A 14,089-nucleotide genomic window follows, 5' to 3' on the forward strand; every position below is an offset into this window, starting at 1 on the left:
TTCTGATCGTTTACTGGCAATCCTGGGGATTGATCCAACACCGTCTTTCCTTTTAACGCTATTTTGATTCAACAGCTTTCGTCGGAAAGTGCCAATTACATCGATTACTTTGAACGCCTATGTCCAGTAACCACCATTAATGTATTGTATGACCAAAATAAAATCAAGGATGCAGCCTTTCTCTTTCACAGTAAATGTAATTATTGATAGCAACTGAACAGGCAATATCTCTCGGTTAATGGAAGCCGTCCTTGTACGTTATTCAGTGCAAATTCAGCGTCGAACCTTCCCCACATCATTTGGTCTCCCTGGACAATAAAGCGGGAAGTGAAGTCAACGAAACCATCAGGAAGTTCCAACCTGAGCTTCATTTAATCCTCCTGTCCAGGAGAGTCTGAGTCTGTCCTTTCAGCCGTGCTGTAAGTGTGCCCAGCCCAGGCTGCTGTTAAGGGGAAAAGACACGGAATCGCAGAGCGAAGCAGCAGCAGGAAGGCGCAGAGAGTCAAGGATCCATTGCGGCTCTGGGAGTGGGGTGACTGTCAGTGCACAGAGCAGCAATGTTCTCTCTCTCACACACACACACTCGCCAATTTCCACACTGCACGGCAGCTTGTCTAAAGAAAAAAAGACTTCCTTCCCACATATTTCACCAAGAGAGACTAAAAGTCAGCGGAGACCCGAACTCAAGACACTCAGAAGGGGGCACTGACTCTGTAATGTTCGACTGTCACTCGCAGGAACACACCACCGCTCTGGCACTTGGCTGGCCAAGGGCAGACACCCCTCTCTTGTTTGCCCCCCTCCCCACTTTACATCTTTCAAAAGAGTGGGAGGGTGGGGAGTCAATCACAAGGTAAATCTCCGATCGCTTCTCTCATTCCCATCCTCAGTTCCCCTTCCCCTCTCCCGCCCCCAAGACGGGGTCTAGGGGCTGCGGGCAGGTGGGAGGAGGGGCGCGGAGCTGCATCCCCCTCCCCGGGAGGCTGGAAGGCCGTGGGGGTTGGGGAAGAAGGCGCCTCAGAGCTGCTGCTGCTGCTGCTGCTGCTGCCCGGGGGGGTTCCTCTCTGAGAGCTCCCCCACAGGCACCGCCAGGTGGTAGAAGCTCGGCAGCCGCAGGTCATAGCGCAGCCCGTTACTCAGGCACACCTTGTCATTCAGTGAGTACAGTTTGTCGGCAATGTCCTTCCCAATCAAGACCGAGAAGAGCCTGGAAATGCGGCGGTGCTGGGCGAACAACAAATACAGCTTCTTCCTCCTCCAGGCTGCGAAGCGACAGCTGGTCTCGGCTGTTAGGGTCACCTGGACGGGGTGGGCAAAGGGAGTATCAGAAAGGCAGACAAAACATCACTTGCACCGACGGTGACCATCGTATAACCCTTCAAACAAAATAAAAATTCCAGAGAAAAGGAAGCCAACCATCCAGCCAACTGAGCTGACCGACCCCCATCAGAGTGCAGGACAAAGCGATACAGTCTCAGAATCCAGGGGCCAATGTAAGACTGAGATCGGGAGGCATTCCTTCTCTCAGAGAATTGTGAACGTTTGAAACTCAGTTTCCCTGCCCATGTGCGATGGAACCAAATCCGCCCTTCGAAGCCAAACAAGTTGCTGCACTCTGAAGCCCAAAGCACACTTCCTCCCAGCAAACAGCCAGTGCAGGGTTCCGGCTTGACCAACGCCCCGAACGCGTCCCCAGGCTCACGCCAGGGCGCCAGACGGTGGACAGTGGCGGCCCAGTGATGGTGCACTGTACAGAGACCACTGATACCTCCTGGACTCCCCCTTAACCATAACAACCCACACACTGGTGTGGCTGGCTCTTGCCATTTCACGATGACACATAATAGGACTGCAAGAAATAGGTACAGGAGGCGGCTGTTCGGCCCCTCGAGTCTTTGACAGTCCTTGATTTGTGCCATTCTCCCCACCAACAACAACCCTCCAACCCCCAGGTACCTTCCCTGCAACGGGAAAACATGCAAAACCTGCTGGTACACCAGCCCCGTCACCTCCACCCAGGGCCCCAAACAGTCCTTCCAGGTGAGACAGAGGTTCCCCTTGCCTCTCCTCCAACCTAGTTTACTGCTTCAGGAGCTCCCGATGTGGTCTTCTCTACATCGGGGAGACCAGAGAATGGTTCGCCGAGCATCACAGCGGGGCCTGCAGTGGCCGACCGGACCTCCTAGTCACTGCCCCATTTTAATTCCCCTTCCCACTCCCTGTTTGATATGACCATCCATGGCCTCCTCCATTGCCACAGCGAATCAGACCATAAATTGGAGGAACAACCCTTTATCTTCCGCCTGGGCAGTCTACAGGCCGGAGCACTCAACACTCAGTTCTCCAATTTCAAATATCCTCCCTTCCCATCCTCCCCACTCCCTTCCCAGCCCCTCCTCCTCCCTTCCCAGCACTCCCCACCGCCCCTCCACATCTCCCTGACACCAACGGATTCATTCTTCCCATTGACCAATTAGGTCTTACCCTCTACCATCCCCATTATCTGCAGCTCCCCTCACATCAACCCCAGTCCTGAAGAAGGGTTACACCCCAAACGTCTACTTCTCTACCTCCTGATGCTGCCTGGCTTGCTGTGTCCTTCCAGCCTCCTGCCTGTCTACTTTGGATTTCAGCATCTGCTTTTTTTTTGTCTCTAGTTCAACAGGACAGGGGTGATCCAGCATTCCTCACATCCACTTTCCCTGTAACCCTCCCACTGATCAAGAATCTATCCTTCTCAGTTTTAAATATAGACCAAGACTCTGTCCCCACAGCTCTCTGTGGCAAGGAGTTCTAAAGACTCATAAGTCTCAGAGAAGGAATGCCTCCTGATCTCAGTCTTACAATGGCCCCTCTATTCTGAGGTAAAAAAACAAACAAGGACTGCAGATGCTCCCTGTGGCCCCAGCTGCATGTCGATGATTTTGAGACCAACATAAGAACTAGGAGCAGGAGTAGGCCGTTTGGCCCTTCGAGCCTGTTCCGCCCTTCAATAAGATCATGGCTGAACTCTTAATGGCCTCATCTCCACTTACCCGCCCTCTCACAGTATCCCTTAATTACTTTATTGTTGAAAACAAATCTACCTTAGCTTTAAAACGTTGACTGAAATAGAGTCAACTACTTCACTGGGCAGGGAATTCCGTAGATTCACAACCGTGTGGGGGAATGTGGCTTGGAACTTCCTCAAGTACAATATTTTAGAAGCGCGCTTATGTGCCCACGTTGTTTGAGATGATACCCCGTATCCCGAAAACATTACAAAGACTAGGTGACTCTCGCAAGAGCTCGCTCCTCTCCTTACCTGGAAGATCCCTTCCTCTGACGGTCTGAGTGAATCCCATTCTGGAGAATCCAAAAACTGATAGGGATAGATATAATGTAAAAACTCCCCGTCCACTGTCACCCGAATCCTGTTAAGGAACAAGAGAGAGGAGCGAAATGAGCACAGTCGAGGAGCGGCTATCAAAAAGAAGCAATAATTGAATCAGTAAATGGTTGAGAACTTGGGGAAAATGGTCAGCAATAGGCAGCTTGGTGGAGAGAGTGAACTCGGTCTGTTCCCCCTCTCTCCGCATGGATGTGCTGACCTGCAGCATGTTCCTTTCTGGGTATTTGTGGCTTCAGTGCAGTTCCCCCTCTGGTGAACACTATCAGATACCAGAACATGTACAAATCTCAAGCACCTATTCAATCTACGATCAAACTGCTTTGGGCTGTCTTAGTTTGGGGAATAGGGGTAGGTACATCCTGAGATTTATCCGGATTTTGATTATTTTCACGGTGTGAGCTTGAATGGACACCAACGGCAGTAGACTTGGCCAGCCCTCATCTCCCGCCCCCACTCCCTGTGTCCCCAGCTGCATGTCGCTACAGGATGATTTTGAGACCAACAACAGAACTAGGAGCAGGAGTAGGCCGTTTGTGGCCTCAGCTCCACTTACCCACCCTCTCACCGTATCCCTTAATTACTTTATTGTTCAAAACAAATCTACCTTAGCTTTAAAAACGTTGACTGAAATAGAGTCAACTACTTCACTGGGCAGGGAATTCCATAGATTCACAATCGCCTGGGTGAAATAGTACAAAACGCTGTCCATGTTGGAAATCAGGAGCAAAAATCTACTGGAGAAACTCAGAACAGTTGTGATGAAGAGTCATTGAACTGGAAATGTTAACCCTTTGTTTGTCTGCCCACAGACACTGCCAGAGCTGCCGCATTTCTCCAGCAGATTCTGCCTTTTTGTTTAAGAAGTGGCTCAGTTCCCAGACAAGACAGAGACAGCAAGAGAGCCGCAGATACCAGAGATAGACAGAGAGAGAGAGAGAGAGAGAGAAAATCAGAGACGGAGAGACACAGAAAAATGAGACAGAGACAGAAGCAGAGACAGAGAGAAAAACAGAGCGAGAAAAAAATAGAGAGACGGAGACAAACAGTGAGACCTACAGAGACAGAGAAATGCACACTGAGACAGGAGGCAGAGAAATAGAGGAAGAGGTACAGAGACAGAGACAGAAATACACACACACACAGAGAGAGAGACAATGAGAGAGAGAAAGAGAGAGACGAACCTGCCAGACAGGAGCAGCGAGAGCCTCTCAATGGGGGTTTTGCCCTCCATGGCATAACAGTGATCCTTCTCCAGGGAGAGCACGGTGCAACAAGTGGCGATCTTCTTGTAGATGCTCAGGGGGATTCCGAGCGGCTGGAAGAGGGCTCCGTACAGATTCTGTAGGTCGTGCTGGAAGGAGACACTGCGGAGCTGGTACGCGATGTGGCTGAGCTGGACGGCGGAGACCGCCAGCAGCGCGAAGTTCCACGAGAAGATATCGGCGGCGCAGGCGTCGGTCCACGCCCAGACCGAGGTGCAGAGGAAACCGGAGGCCAGGAACAGGTGGATGTACAGGAGGCCGACCAGGCCACTGCCGCCCATGTAGCCGAGGGTGAAGAAGATGTTGGCGAGCTGGTAGACCGAGCCCTCCATGCTGTGCCTCCAGCTGGGGCAGGAGGCCTGAGCAGGCAGTAACAGCAGCGCCTCCCACACCGAGCTGTTCCCGCTGGCCATGCCCTGCAACTGGCTGCAAGGACAATCTGAGCCAGGCCGGGGCCCACGCTGCAGCACCGCCCCGCTCATTTAGGGAGAGCTGCAGCCATCGCTTCCCCCAGCACTCGCTCGCTTTGCCTTTCTCACCTCTTTTCCTGAGCAGAGGGCATAGGCGGAGGTGTCTGAGAGCCACTAGGTGCAGTTAGACAGTGCTGTTAGACAGACAGCATGGGGCACAGTCACTGACTGCGAGCAGCCGCCTCAGAGCAGCTCCTCGTCAACATCACACCGAGTGCAGATAGATCCGTTTTGTGGCCACCCCGGTTACTCAAATGCCTTTTCGTCCAAAGCTCAACTTTCTTGCTGTGGAGATTGCAAGTCGCGGAACAGCCGCAGAGGACACTGTTAGCAGTTTGGAAAGGATTGGCAGGGGCTCGGCTCTTCTCTACCTGAAGGCTGGGCGACTTTCCAGATGCCAGAATGAACGCAGAGGGTTAGAGATTTCTTCCCGCGGATTATTCTGATCTTCTGGTATCTGTGGTGTGGGCTGAAAGCAGAATACAGGAGCAAACTTAGTGACAAGGTGGATATTGGGATGAGGTGGATGAAGCTATCTCACAGAGTCCAACAATTGAAGTTACCCCTGAAATGGCAATTTTACGAGCCTGTCTCCTCCGCTCAACAGAGCAATTCTTCTAGACTTCCTGAGCTGTGACCTTGCTCTCACGGCCTTCGGCTGCCGTAAGGAACTGCTTTGGGTCTTTGGCCAGTGCACTCTGTTACTCACTGCCTCCACCTACACTTACATAGATGCGGTGCGAGCAGGCAGTAAGTCAGCCTCCATTCCTTCCTAAAGCACGGACGCTGCAGCCCACATTGAGACTGGGTGAAGGAGCCTTCGAAAATATTCTCGCCATTTGACACCATCCGTTGTTCCAGCCGTTTGGAAGCAACACCATCGAGTTCTGAGACTTGCTCTCACCCTCGGCTTGGAGGCCAGAACTATTTATAAAGTCCATTCCCTCAGGCCGAAGCATTATGATAGACAAAATTTAATCTATACACCTTTATTTACTCTGTACCTGGTATTCTGATTCATATAAGAAACATTGCTGTCCTAAACAAAAGAAAATGCACGGATTAAGGAGTGTGCAGGGTTAACTAGCACCCATCCAGATTTAGCAGCAGCATTAATCACTTTATATATAGCAAGATATATGAACCGCCCTGTTAGTGCATTAAAAATAGTTCCAAATAAATAGCTCGCGTCACCGCGATCTCAGTAGCAGGACAACATGTGACAATTCAATCCAACGCGGGCCTCAAGCAACAGTTAGCATCCAATGGTTATAACAGCCCCGGGGGTTAGAAATCGAGTCATAGAGATGTACAACACGGAAACAGACCCTTCGGTCCAACTCGTTACCTGGTGAGAAAACACAGCTCAACTCTTCACCTAATCAGAGAATGGTTGTAGCTCGGAAAGAAGGGCCATTTAACCCGAGTATTGCTGCTGGCAGTGAAGAGCAGCAACTCACCTCGTGCCATACGCGAGGGCTCGTCTCGATGTGCACATGCCCCTCATACCACCATTTGCCAAACTTCTTCAATACGTGAAATGATTATGCATTTACCAGACCCTCAGGCAGTGAGTGCACATTGAGCTCTTCTCATTGCTAACAATACAAACATGGAATTGATCATGGATCTGGCAGATCTGTCAAAAGTAACCATATAAGCAAAGTTAATGGCCAATAAGTGCAAACCAAGGTCCTTTAAGTAGTAAATAATGTTGCAACGCAAGACTAAAGCTTTCCAGTTGTATACTAAAATGCTGCATGGGCTGGTGAGTCTGTCATAACAGAATACCCAGGGACAGTGATGGCGATGTCAGTGACAGTGATTCAGTCAGTATGGCTGTGAGACAGCTCTCCAGGTTTTGCGACTAGTCCCCCACATGACAGCTTCCACAAAACTTAGTATTCCGTTGTAGGGCAGCTGCGGTGGGGAAAGACCACTGTCCAGGATTTTCTGTCGAAACCAAATGGGGGTCTGTTCAGTTGTCGGACCCTCCCAGTACCTCAAATATATGTAAATATAATCTTGCACATTGGTTTGCTTGTTGGATAGTCAAACTCCAATGTTTGTTTTCTTCTTATGCGACTATTCAGAACTGAACTTCTTTAGTGACTATGTGTGTGTGTATATATATATATATATATATATACACACGAATGAAGTGTATGTTTAAAATAAAAATGTGTGCAGTTGTCATTTCAGGTGCTTAGGTCAATGCTGGATCGTTTAATTCCTTTTTGACTTTCTAGCAATTGTGACACAGCTGAGTGGTTTGCTAAGCCATATCAGAGGGCATTGAGGGTCAGCTGCATTTCAGTGGGTCTGGAGTCACATGGAGACCAGACCAGGTAAGGACATCAAATGAACCGGCTGAACTTGTAAGACAATATTTTTATGCTTGCCATAACTGAGACATTTCTAATTCCACAGTTTTGCTCCTTGAATTGGAGGAATCCAGAACTAGAGGGCATAGATTTGAGGAGAAAGTGAAGACTGCAGATGCTGGAGATCAGAGTCCAGAGTATGGTGCTGGAAAAATCACAGCAGATCAGGCAGCATCCGAGGAGCAGGACACTCGATTTTTCGGGCATTCCTGACCAAGGGCTTACGCCGAAACATCGATTCTCCTGCTCCTCGAATGCTGCCTGACCTGCTGTGCTTTTCCAGCACCACAGTCTCGGCATAGATTTAAGGTCAGAGGGAAACGATTAAAAAGGGACCTTCGGGCAACAGTTTTCACACAGAGGGTGGTACATGTATGGAATGAGCTGGCAGAGGAAGTGGTGGAGGCTGGTACAACTACAACATTTAAAAAACGTATCTGAAAAGGAAAGGGTTTAGAGGGATATGGGCAAAGTACTGGCCAATGGGACTAGATTAATTTAGTTTATCTGGTCAGCATGGTCATCTGTTTCTGTGCTGTACATTTCTATGACTCTGAGTTGCCCCGATGGAATTTGAACTTGTTTCCAGAGTATTGGCCTCTTGATTACCATTCCAGTGACAATACTATCATGGCATCATTTCCCTCCATTGGTGTATTATGGAATATGACACAAGATTTGAAAACAATAGAATATCCTGTTAGGTTTGTAAAGCATTGACTTGAGAACTTTAGCACTGTGGTACAGTGCAAGAAGGATTTGACTCAAACTAATCTTATATCATACCATCTGACAGGAGTACAAGTAAAGATTTAATTCAGAGTTACCTTTGTTGAAGTAGTTTTCCAAACTCTTCCATCTGGCAGAATATCCAAAAGTTTAAACACATGTAGCAACAGGTTCAAGAAGAGCTTTTTCCCTGTTGTTACTAGACTTCTGAATGGACATCACAAATTTAAAATCAAAGGTTGCTTTTGTTTTTTGTGCACCTTCTCTGCAGCTGTAACTCTGTATTCCTCCCTCTGTTCAATCAGCATGTGATCTTTGTATATTATGATTTGCCTGTACTGCATACAAAACTTTTCACTGTACTTAGGTATGTGCCAATAATAAATCAAATCAGTTTTGTGACCTGCATGTTTAAAATACTGATGCAAATTGGTTAAATAATCTCCATCACAGAACACCACACTCCTGTTTACCTTCAGTCATATCCAGGTATCTCTCAATACTTTTAAACCAGAAAACATGTAAAGACAGACAGTAGTACACAAATGGGGAATTTTCTGGTTTGCAAGATGGAACAAGTAGTGTGTCACTGGAATCTGTGCTGGGACCTTAACTTCTTACAATTTATGCAGAAGATTTAAATAAACAGATGGAAGGTATAGTTGTTAAATCTGATGATGCAAGTATAGACAGGAAAGTAAGTTGTGAAGGAGGCATACAATGGGTACAAAGGGATTTTTGATAGGCTAAGTGATGTGGTCTAAAATATGGTAAATTAAGAATAAATAACATGGGTATATGTAAAGTTGTTCATTTTAATAGGAAGAATAAACATGCATATTATCTAAATGGTGAAAGATTGCAAAGCTCTGAGATGCAGACAGATCTGGGTGTCAATGCATGCAAAATGTTAGTTTGCAGGTACAATAAATAATTAGGAAAGTTAATAGAATTTTATTATTTATTACAAGGGGGAATTGAACACAAAAGTAGTGAGGTTTTGTTTGAGTCATACAGAGCACTGATGAAACTACATCTGCCGTACTGTATACAGTATTGTCCCCCTTATTTCATGAGTACACAAACAATATACTAGAATAATACTAGCAATGGGCTAGTTGTCTTGTTAGGATAGGTTGTATGGGCCAGGCCGATATCTGCTGGAGTGTCAAAGAATGAGATGTGACCCAATAGAAACATGGGATCCTGAGGGGGCTTGACTGAGTGAATATAGAATAACGTTTCCTCTTGTAGAAGAAACTAGAATTAGGGGTCACCCTCAAATGTACAACTGATTTTTAACTGAGGAAGCATTATTCTCAGAGAAGGTCATGAGTCTTTGGAACACCTGAGATGATACAATAGCTTTAAGAAGTGTATATGTCCTTTTTTTTAAATGAAGGGCGGTTGAGATACAGGTCTGAGCAGTCTGTTCCAAGCCAATAAAATAAACAGCTTGTGAGGCCTTAGGTTTTTTAATGTTGGAACAACAAAAACAGCCTGAATGGATGGGGTCAAGCTCTCACAGAACCAGGATTTTAGTTTAACTTTGGGGTTTGGAAACTGCTGTACATCTCTCCGTCCTACACCAAAACACTTGAGGTCTCTCTCTCTCACACAGTCAGAATCTCCCCTTAATGTTCTTTCATCCTGGACTGGAGAATTGCATGAAAGACAATGTATTTTACAGATTTTACCTTTGCCAAGGGTGGATTTATTGGCTGATACTATATTGGTGAAAATGTATTGCTGGAAAAGCGCAGGTCAGGCAGCATCCAAGGAGCAGGAGAATCGACGTTTTGGGCATGAGCCCTTCTTCAGGAATCTTCCAGCAACACATTTTCAGCTCTGATCCTTGGATGCTGCCTGACCTGCTGTGCTTTTCCAGCAACACATTTTCAGCTCTGATTCCTTCGTTGCTGCCTGACCTGCTGCGCTTTTCCAGCAACACATTTTCAGCTCTGATCTGCAGTCCTCACTTTCTCCCGGATACTATATTGGAACAGTTAAATGTTTAGTAGTTAAATAATCTATTATTCTGTTAAGTTTTCCAATAGAGTTGTTATTCCTTCTTCCTTTTGTTTATATTTTAACTATAGTGTAAGAATAAGGTTTGTTTTGCATCAAACCTAGTAGTTTGACAAATCAACTTGCATCTGGAACACAATGCCTTATACCTGGCCTTTGAGGCGGCACGGTGGCTCAGTGGTTAGCACTGTTGCCTCACAGGGACCCGGCTTCAATTCCTGCCTTGGGCAATTGTCTGTGTGTAGTTTGCACATTCTCCCCATGTCTGCGTGGGTTTCCTCCCACAGTCCATTGGCCATGCTAAATTGCCCATAGTGTTAGGTGCATTAGTCAGGGGTAAATGTAGAGAAATGGGTCTGGGTGGGTTACTCTGCGGAGGGTCGGTGCGGACTTGTTGGGAATCTAAACAAAAACTTAAAGGAATCTAAAAGGTTGGGGTCTGGCTATTTTCTTAATATATATTCTCTATATATTGTCTGGCCCATAATACATTTTTCCTCAGAAGGTAGTAAAGTCAAGCCTTTGAATATTTTTAAGGCAGAGGTAGGCAAGTTATTGACATGCAAGAAGTAAAATGTTATTGGGAATAGGCAGGGATGTGAGGTAATCAGATTTATAATCTTATTCAATGCTGGAGTAGGTTCAAGGCCTACTCCTGCCTTAACCTATCTGTTAGGTTTTCATGAGCAAGACCAACCTTCAACTGATATTTACTGCTTTTTTTGAAACACAATTACAAGGATGCAATGAACTGTAATCTAACCAATTTCATAAAATTTCTGCATACCTTGAAATTCGGCATGCAGAAAATCCAAACATTGGACAGAATCTGCATGTAAGTTGGCTTGCTGAGCTGGAAGGTTCATTTTCAGATTTTTTCTGAGGATGGTAAATGGGGTCCAAGTCGATGTGTTTGTTGACAGAGTTCTTAGCAGAGGCAGTCATTCAGAGACTCGAATAAACAGCTCTGCCAACCATCCAACCCAAACTTTGGGTCTGCTACGTGGATGACATCTTTGTCATCACTAAACGAAACAAATTAGAGGAAACCTTCAAGACCATCAATAATATCCTTACCAGCATAAAATTCACAAAAGAGGAAGAATACAACAACTAACTGCCATTCCTAGATGTCAAGGTAGAGCGAACAGCCAGTGGGGAACTTCAAACCAGTGTCTACAGGAAAACAACACATGCAGACCAAATTCTGAACTACAGAAGCAATCATCCCAAAACCCACAAATGAAGTTGCATTGGAACAGTATTTCAATGAGCCACCACACACTGCAGCACAGAGGAACTACACAGAGCAGAGGAAAATCACCTATACAGCATATTCAAAAAGAACGGGTACCGAATGAACACAGTCCGCTGATTTCTCAGTGACAAGCCAAAACAAGTAGACAAAACTCATCCAGAAAACCTAGCCACTCTCCCCTACATCAAAGACATCTCAGAAATGAATGGCAAACAACTCAGACCTCTTGGCATTCATGGTAGCCCACAAACCCAACAACACACTAAATCAGCAGCTAACAAAAAGATCCTATACAGACAACAAGCAAAGCAAATGTAATTTACAAAATACCTTGCAAGAACAGTAACAAACATTACATTCAAAGTTTGTGCAAAGATTTGTAGCTCGGGTGCTCGTTGTTGTGGTTCTGTTCGCTTAGCTGGAAGTTTTTGTTGCAAACGTTTCGTCCCCTGGCTAGGCGACATCATCGGTGCTTGGGAGCCTCCTGCGAAACGCTTCTTTGATGTTTCCTCCGGTGTTTATAGTGGTCTGTCCCTGCCGCTTCCGGTTGTCAGTTTCAGCTGTCCGCTGTAGTGGTTGGTATATTGGGTCCAGGTCGATGTGTTTGTTGATGGAGTTTGTGGATGAAGGCCATGCCTCTAGGAATTCCCTGGCTGTTCTCTGTCTGGCTTGCCCTATGATAGTAGTGTTGTCCCAGTCGAATTCATGTTGCTTGTTGTCTGTATGTGTGGCCACACACAGCGCTTCGCAGGAGGCTCCCAAGCACTGATGATGTCGCCTAGCCAGGGGACGAAATGTTTGCAACAAAAACTTCCAGCTCGGCGAACAGAACCACAACAAACATTACATTGGACAAACAGGTAGAAAACTAGCCACCAGGATACATGAACATCAACTAGCCACAAAAAGACATGACCACTATCACAAGTATCCTTACATACAGATGAGGAAAGATACCACTTCAACCGGGACAACACATCCATTCTAGGACAAGCCAAAAAGAGACACGCAAGAGAATTACTAGAAGCACGACATTCCAACCAGTAATCTATCAACAAGCATGTCAACTTGGACCCCATTTACTATCCTCTAAGAAAAAGAACGGAAATGACATAATCACAGTAAATGACTTCACCAACCCAAGGAGACCTAAGCACATATATAGAAAGCGTGTCATAATACCAGTGCTTCACTGGAGGCTTACTGATGAGGTTACCTAGTAGGGTGCTGAAATGTCTAAAAATGAACCTTCCAGTTCAGCGAGCAAACGTTCATCCAGAACATCAACCTGAGCTACAAATCTTCTCAAAGCTTTTTGGACTGGGGCTGTTTTCCCTAGAGAGTCAGAGGTTGAGGGGTGACCTTATAGAGGTTTACAAAATTATGAGGGGCATGGATAGGATAAATAGACAAAGTCTTTTCCCTGGGGTCGGGAAGTCTAGAACTAGAGGGCATAGGTTTAGGGTGAGAGGGGAAAGATATAAAAGTGACCTAAGGGACAGCTTTTTCATGCAGAGGGTGGTACGTGTATGGAATGAGCTGCCAGTGGATGTGGTGGAGGCTGGTACAATTGCAACATTTAAGAGGCATTTGGATGGGTATATGAATAGGAAGGGTTTGGAGGGATATGGGCCGGGCGCTGGCAGGTGGGACTAGATTGGGTTGGGATATCTGGTCGGCATGGACGGTTGGACCGAAGGGTCTGTTTCCATGCTGTACATCTCTATGACAGAATCCTTTGAGTCACAAACAATTTGAAATCTCAGCATTCAGAACTGAACTATAACGGATATGAAAATCTATCAAGGAATAGAATTGTACTGAAACTCTATATTGGGCATCAGCATTTTAGATTCATGGAGAAATAGGTTATGCTATCAAAATTAATGAAGCACAAGTTGTTGACATATTCCTGAACTATTTCAATGTTGAGGACATTTCTATTATGCCAGTATTGAGTAGTTATTTAACTAAAGACTGCTTCCAGGACTTTTGCCCACTGGGACCTCAGTTCAAGGTTCGAACATTTTTGCGACTCCTCAAAACTGGAAATTGGGGACAGCAGGGAGGTTTTTTAGTGGGGTGGGGGGAGTGGGGGATGTTGGCCATCGGTGCCCGTCGACTCCAAAATTTCAACTCAAAACTCCAACTCCCACTTCCGGAAGTCCTCTTAGGAGCTACTAAAGGACAAACTTATGATCGCTACTACTCATTTGTTTAAGTTCAGAGAAGATTAATTACTATTATTGGAAATCTTCATACCAGTCAGGATATTGTATGTATCTTGAGCTTAGATGTTTGTATAATCTTTACAAAGCTCAATGTAATGATGCCAGACCAATGAGTTAGTTCTCTGGTCTAAGACTGATTCAAAAAATACTTCAGCTCATTTTGCTTGACAAGATAGTGCATTAGAACTGCCAGACTTTTAGTTGTATACATAAAAATAAGGTCACGTGTAACCTATAAGTTAAAAATCAGTCAACTATCTTGTGCTGGATTATGATTTGGTATATTGTATATGATCCTAAGTATCACACACTTGAAGGAAGCTATCTCTGATGCAG

General features: G+C 45.9%; 1 protein-coding gene and 1 long non-coding RNA gene across 3 annotated transcripts in view; one reads left to right on the forward strand and one right to left on the reverse strand.

Annotated features, from left to right (window-relative positions):
* Positions 1-177: 177 nt before the first annotated feature.
* Positions 178-8,257, reverse strand: popdc3 (popeye domain cAMP effector 3). Of its 2 annotated transcripts, XM_087982676.1 has the most exons (4): positions 6,584-8,257; positions 4,573-6,162; positions 3,305-3,413; positions 178-1,299 (listed from the first exon to the last, which is right to left on the reverse strand). In XM_087982676.1, the coding sequence occupies exons 2-4, from the start codon at positions 5,133-5,135 to the stop codon at positions 1,018-1,020; spliced, it is 954 nt and encodes a 317-aa protein (XP_087838802.1). In that variant the 5' UTR covers positions 5,136-6,162; positions 6,584-8,257; the 3' UTR covers positions 178-1,017. The 2 variants fall into 2 exon arrangements, with proteins under 2 accessions (XP_087838802.1, XP_043542969.1); XM_043687034.2 differs by having other exon boundaries at positions 4,573-8,257.
* The window catches only part of LOC148150648 (uncharacterized), a 73,270-nt gene continuing 65,529 nt past the window's right edge, over positions 6,349-14,089 (forward strand). Inside the window, exons 1-2 of the long non-coding RNA XR_015754307.1 lie at positions 6,349-6,474; positions 7,373-7,471. This is a non-coding gene — a long non-coding RNA (uncharacterized LOC148150648). The remainder of the gene's footprint in view (positions 6,475-7,372; positions 7,472-14,089) is intronic.

Source organism: Chiloscyllium plagiosum, unplaced genomic scaffold (genome assembly GCF_037043375.1).
Source record: "Chiloscyllium plagiosum isolate Xiang-an unplaced genomic scaffold, Cpla_swu_hap1 HiC_scaffold_3, whole genome shotgun sequence".
NCBI lineage: Eukaryota > Metazoa > Chordata > Chondrichthyes > Orectolobiformes > Hemiscylliidae > Chiloscyllium > Chiloscyllium plagiosum.

What these genes read in the sequence shown, in the direction of transcription:
- popdc3 (XM_087982676.1), bottom strand. Translation starts at nt 5,135, where the DNA reads ATGAGCGGGGCGGTGCTGCAGCGTGGGCCCCGGCCTGGCTCAGATTGT. An exon ending in TCGCTGCTCCTGTCTGGCAG is followed by an intron (nt 3,414 to 4,572) that starts GTTCGTCTCTCT and finishes GTTCCTTAACAG; the next exon opens with GATTCGGGTGACAGTGGACG. An exon ending in CAGAGGAAGGGATCTTCCAG is followed by an intron (nt 1,300 to 3,304) that starts GTAAGGAGAGGA and finishes CACCCCGTCCAG; the next exon opens with GTGACCCTAACAGCCGAGAC.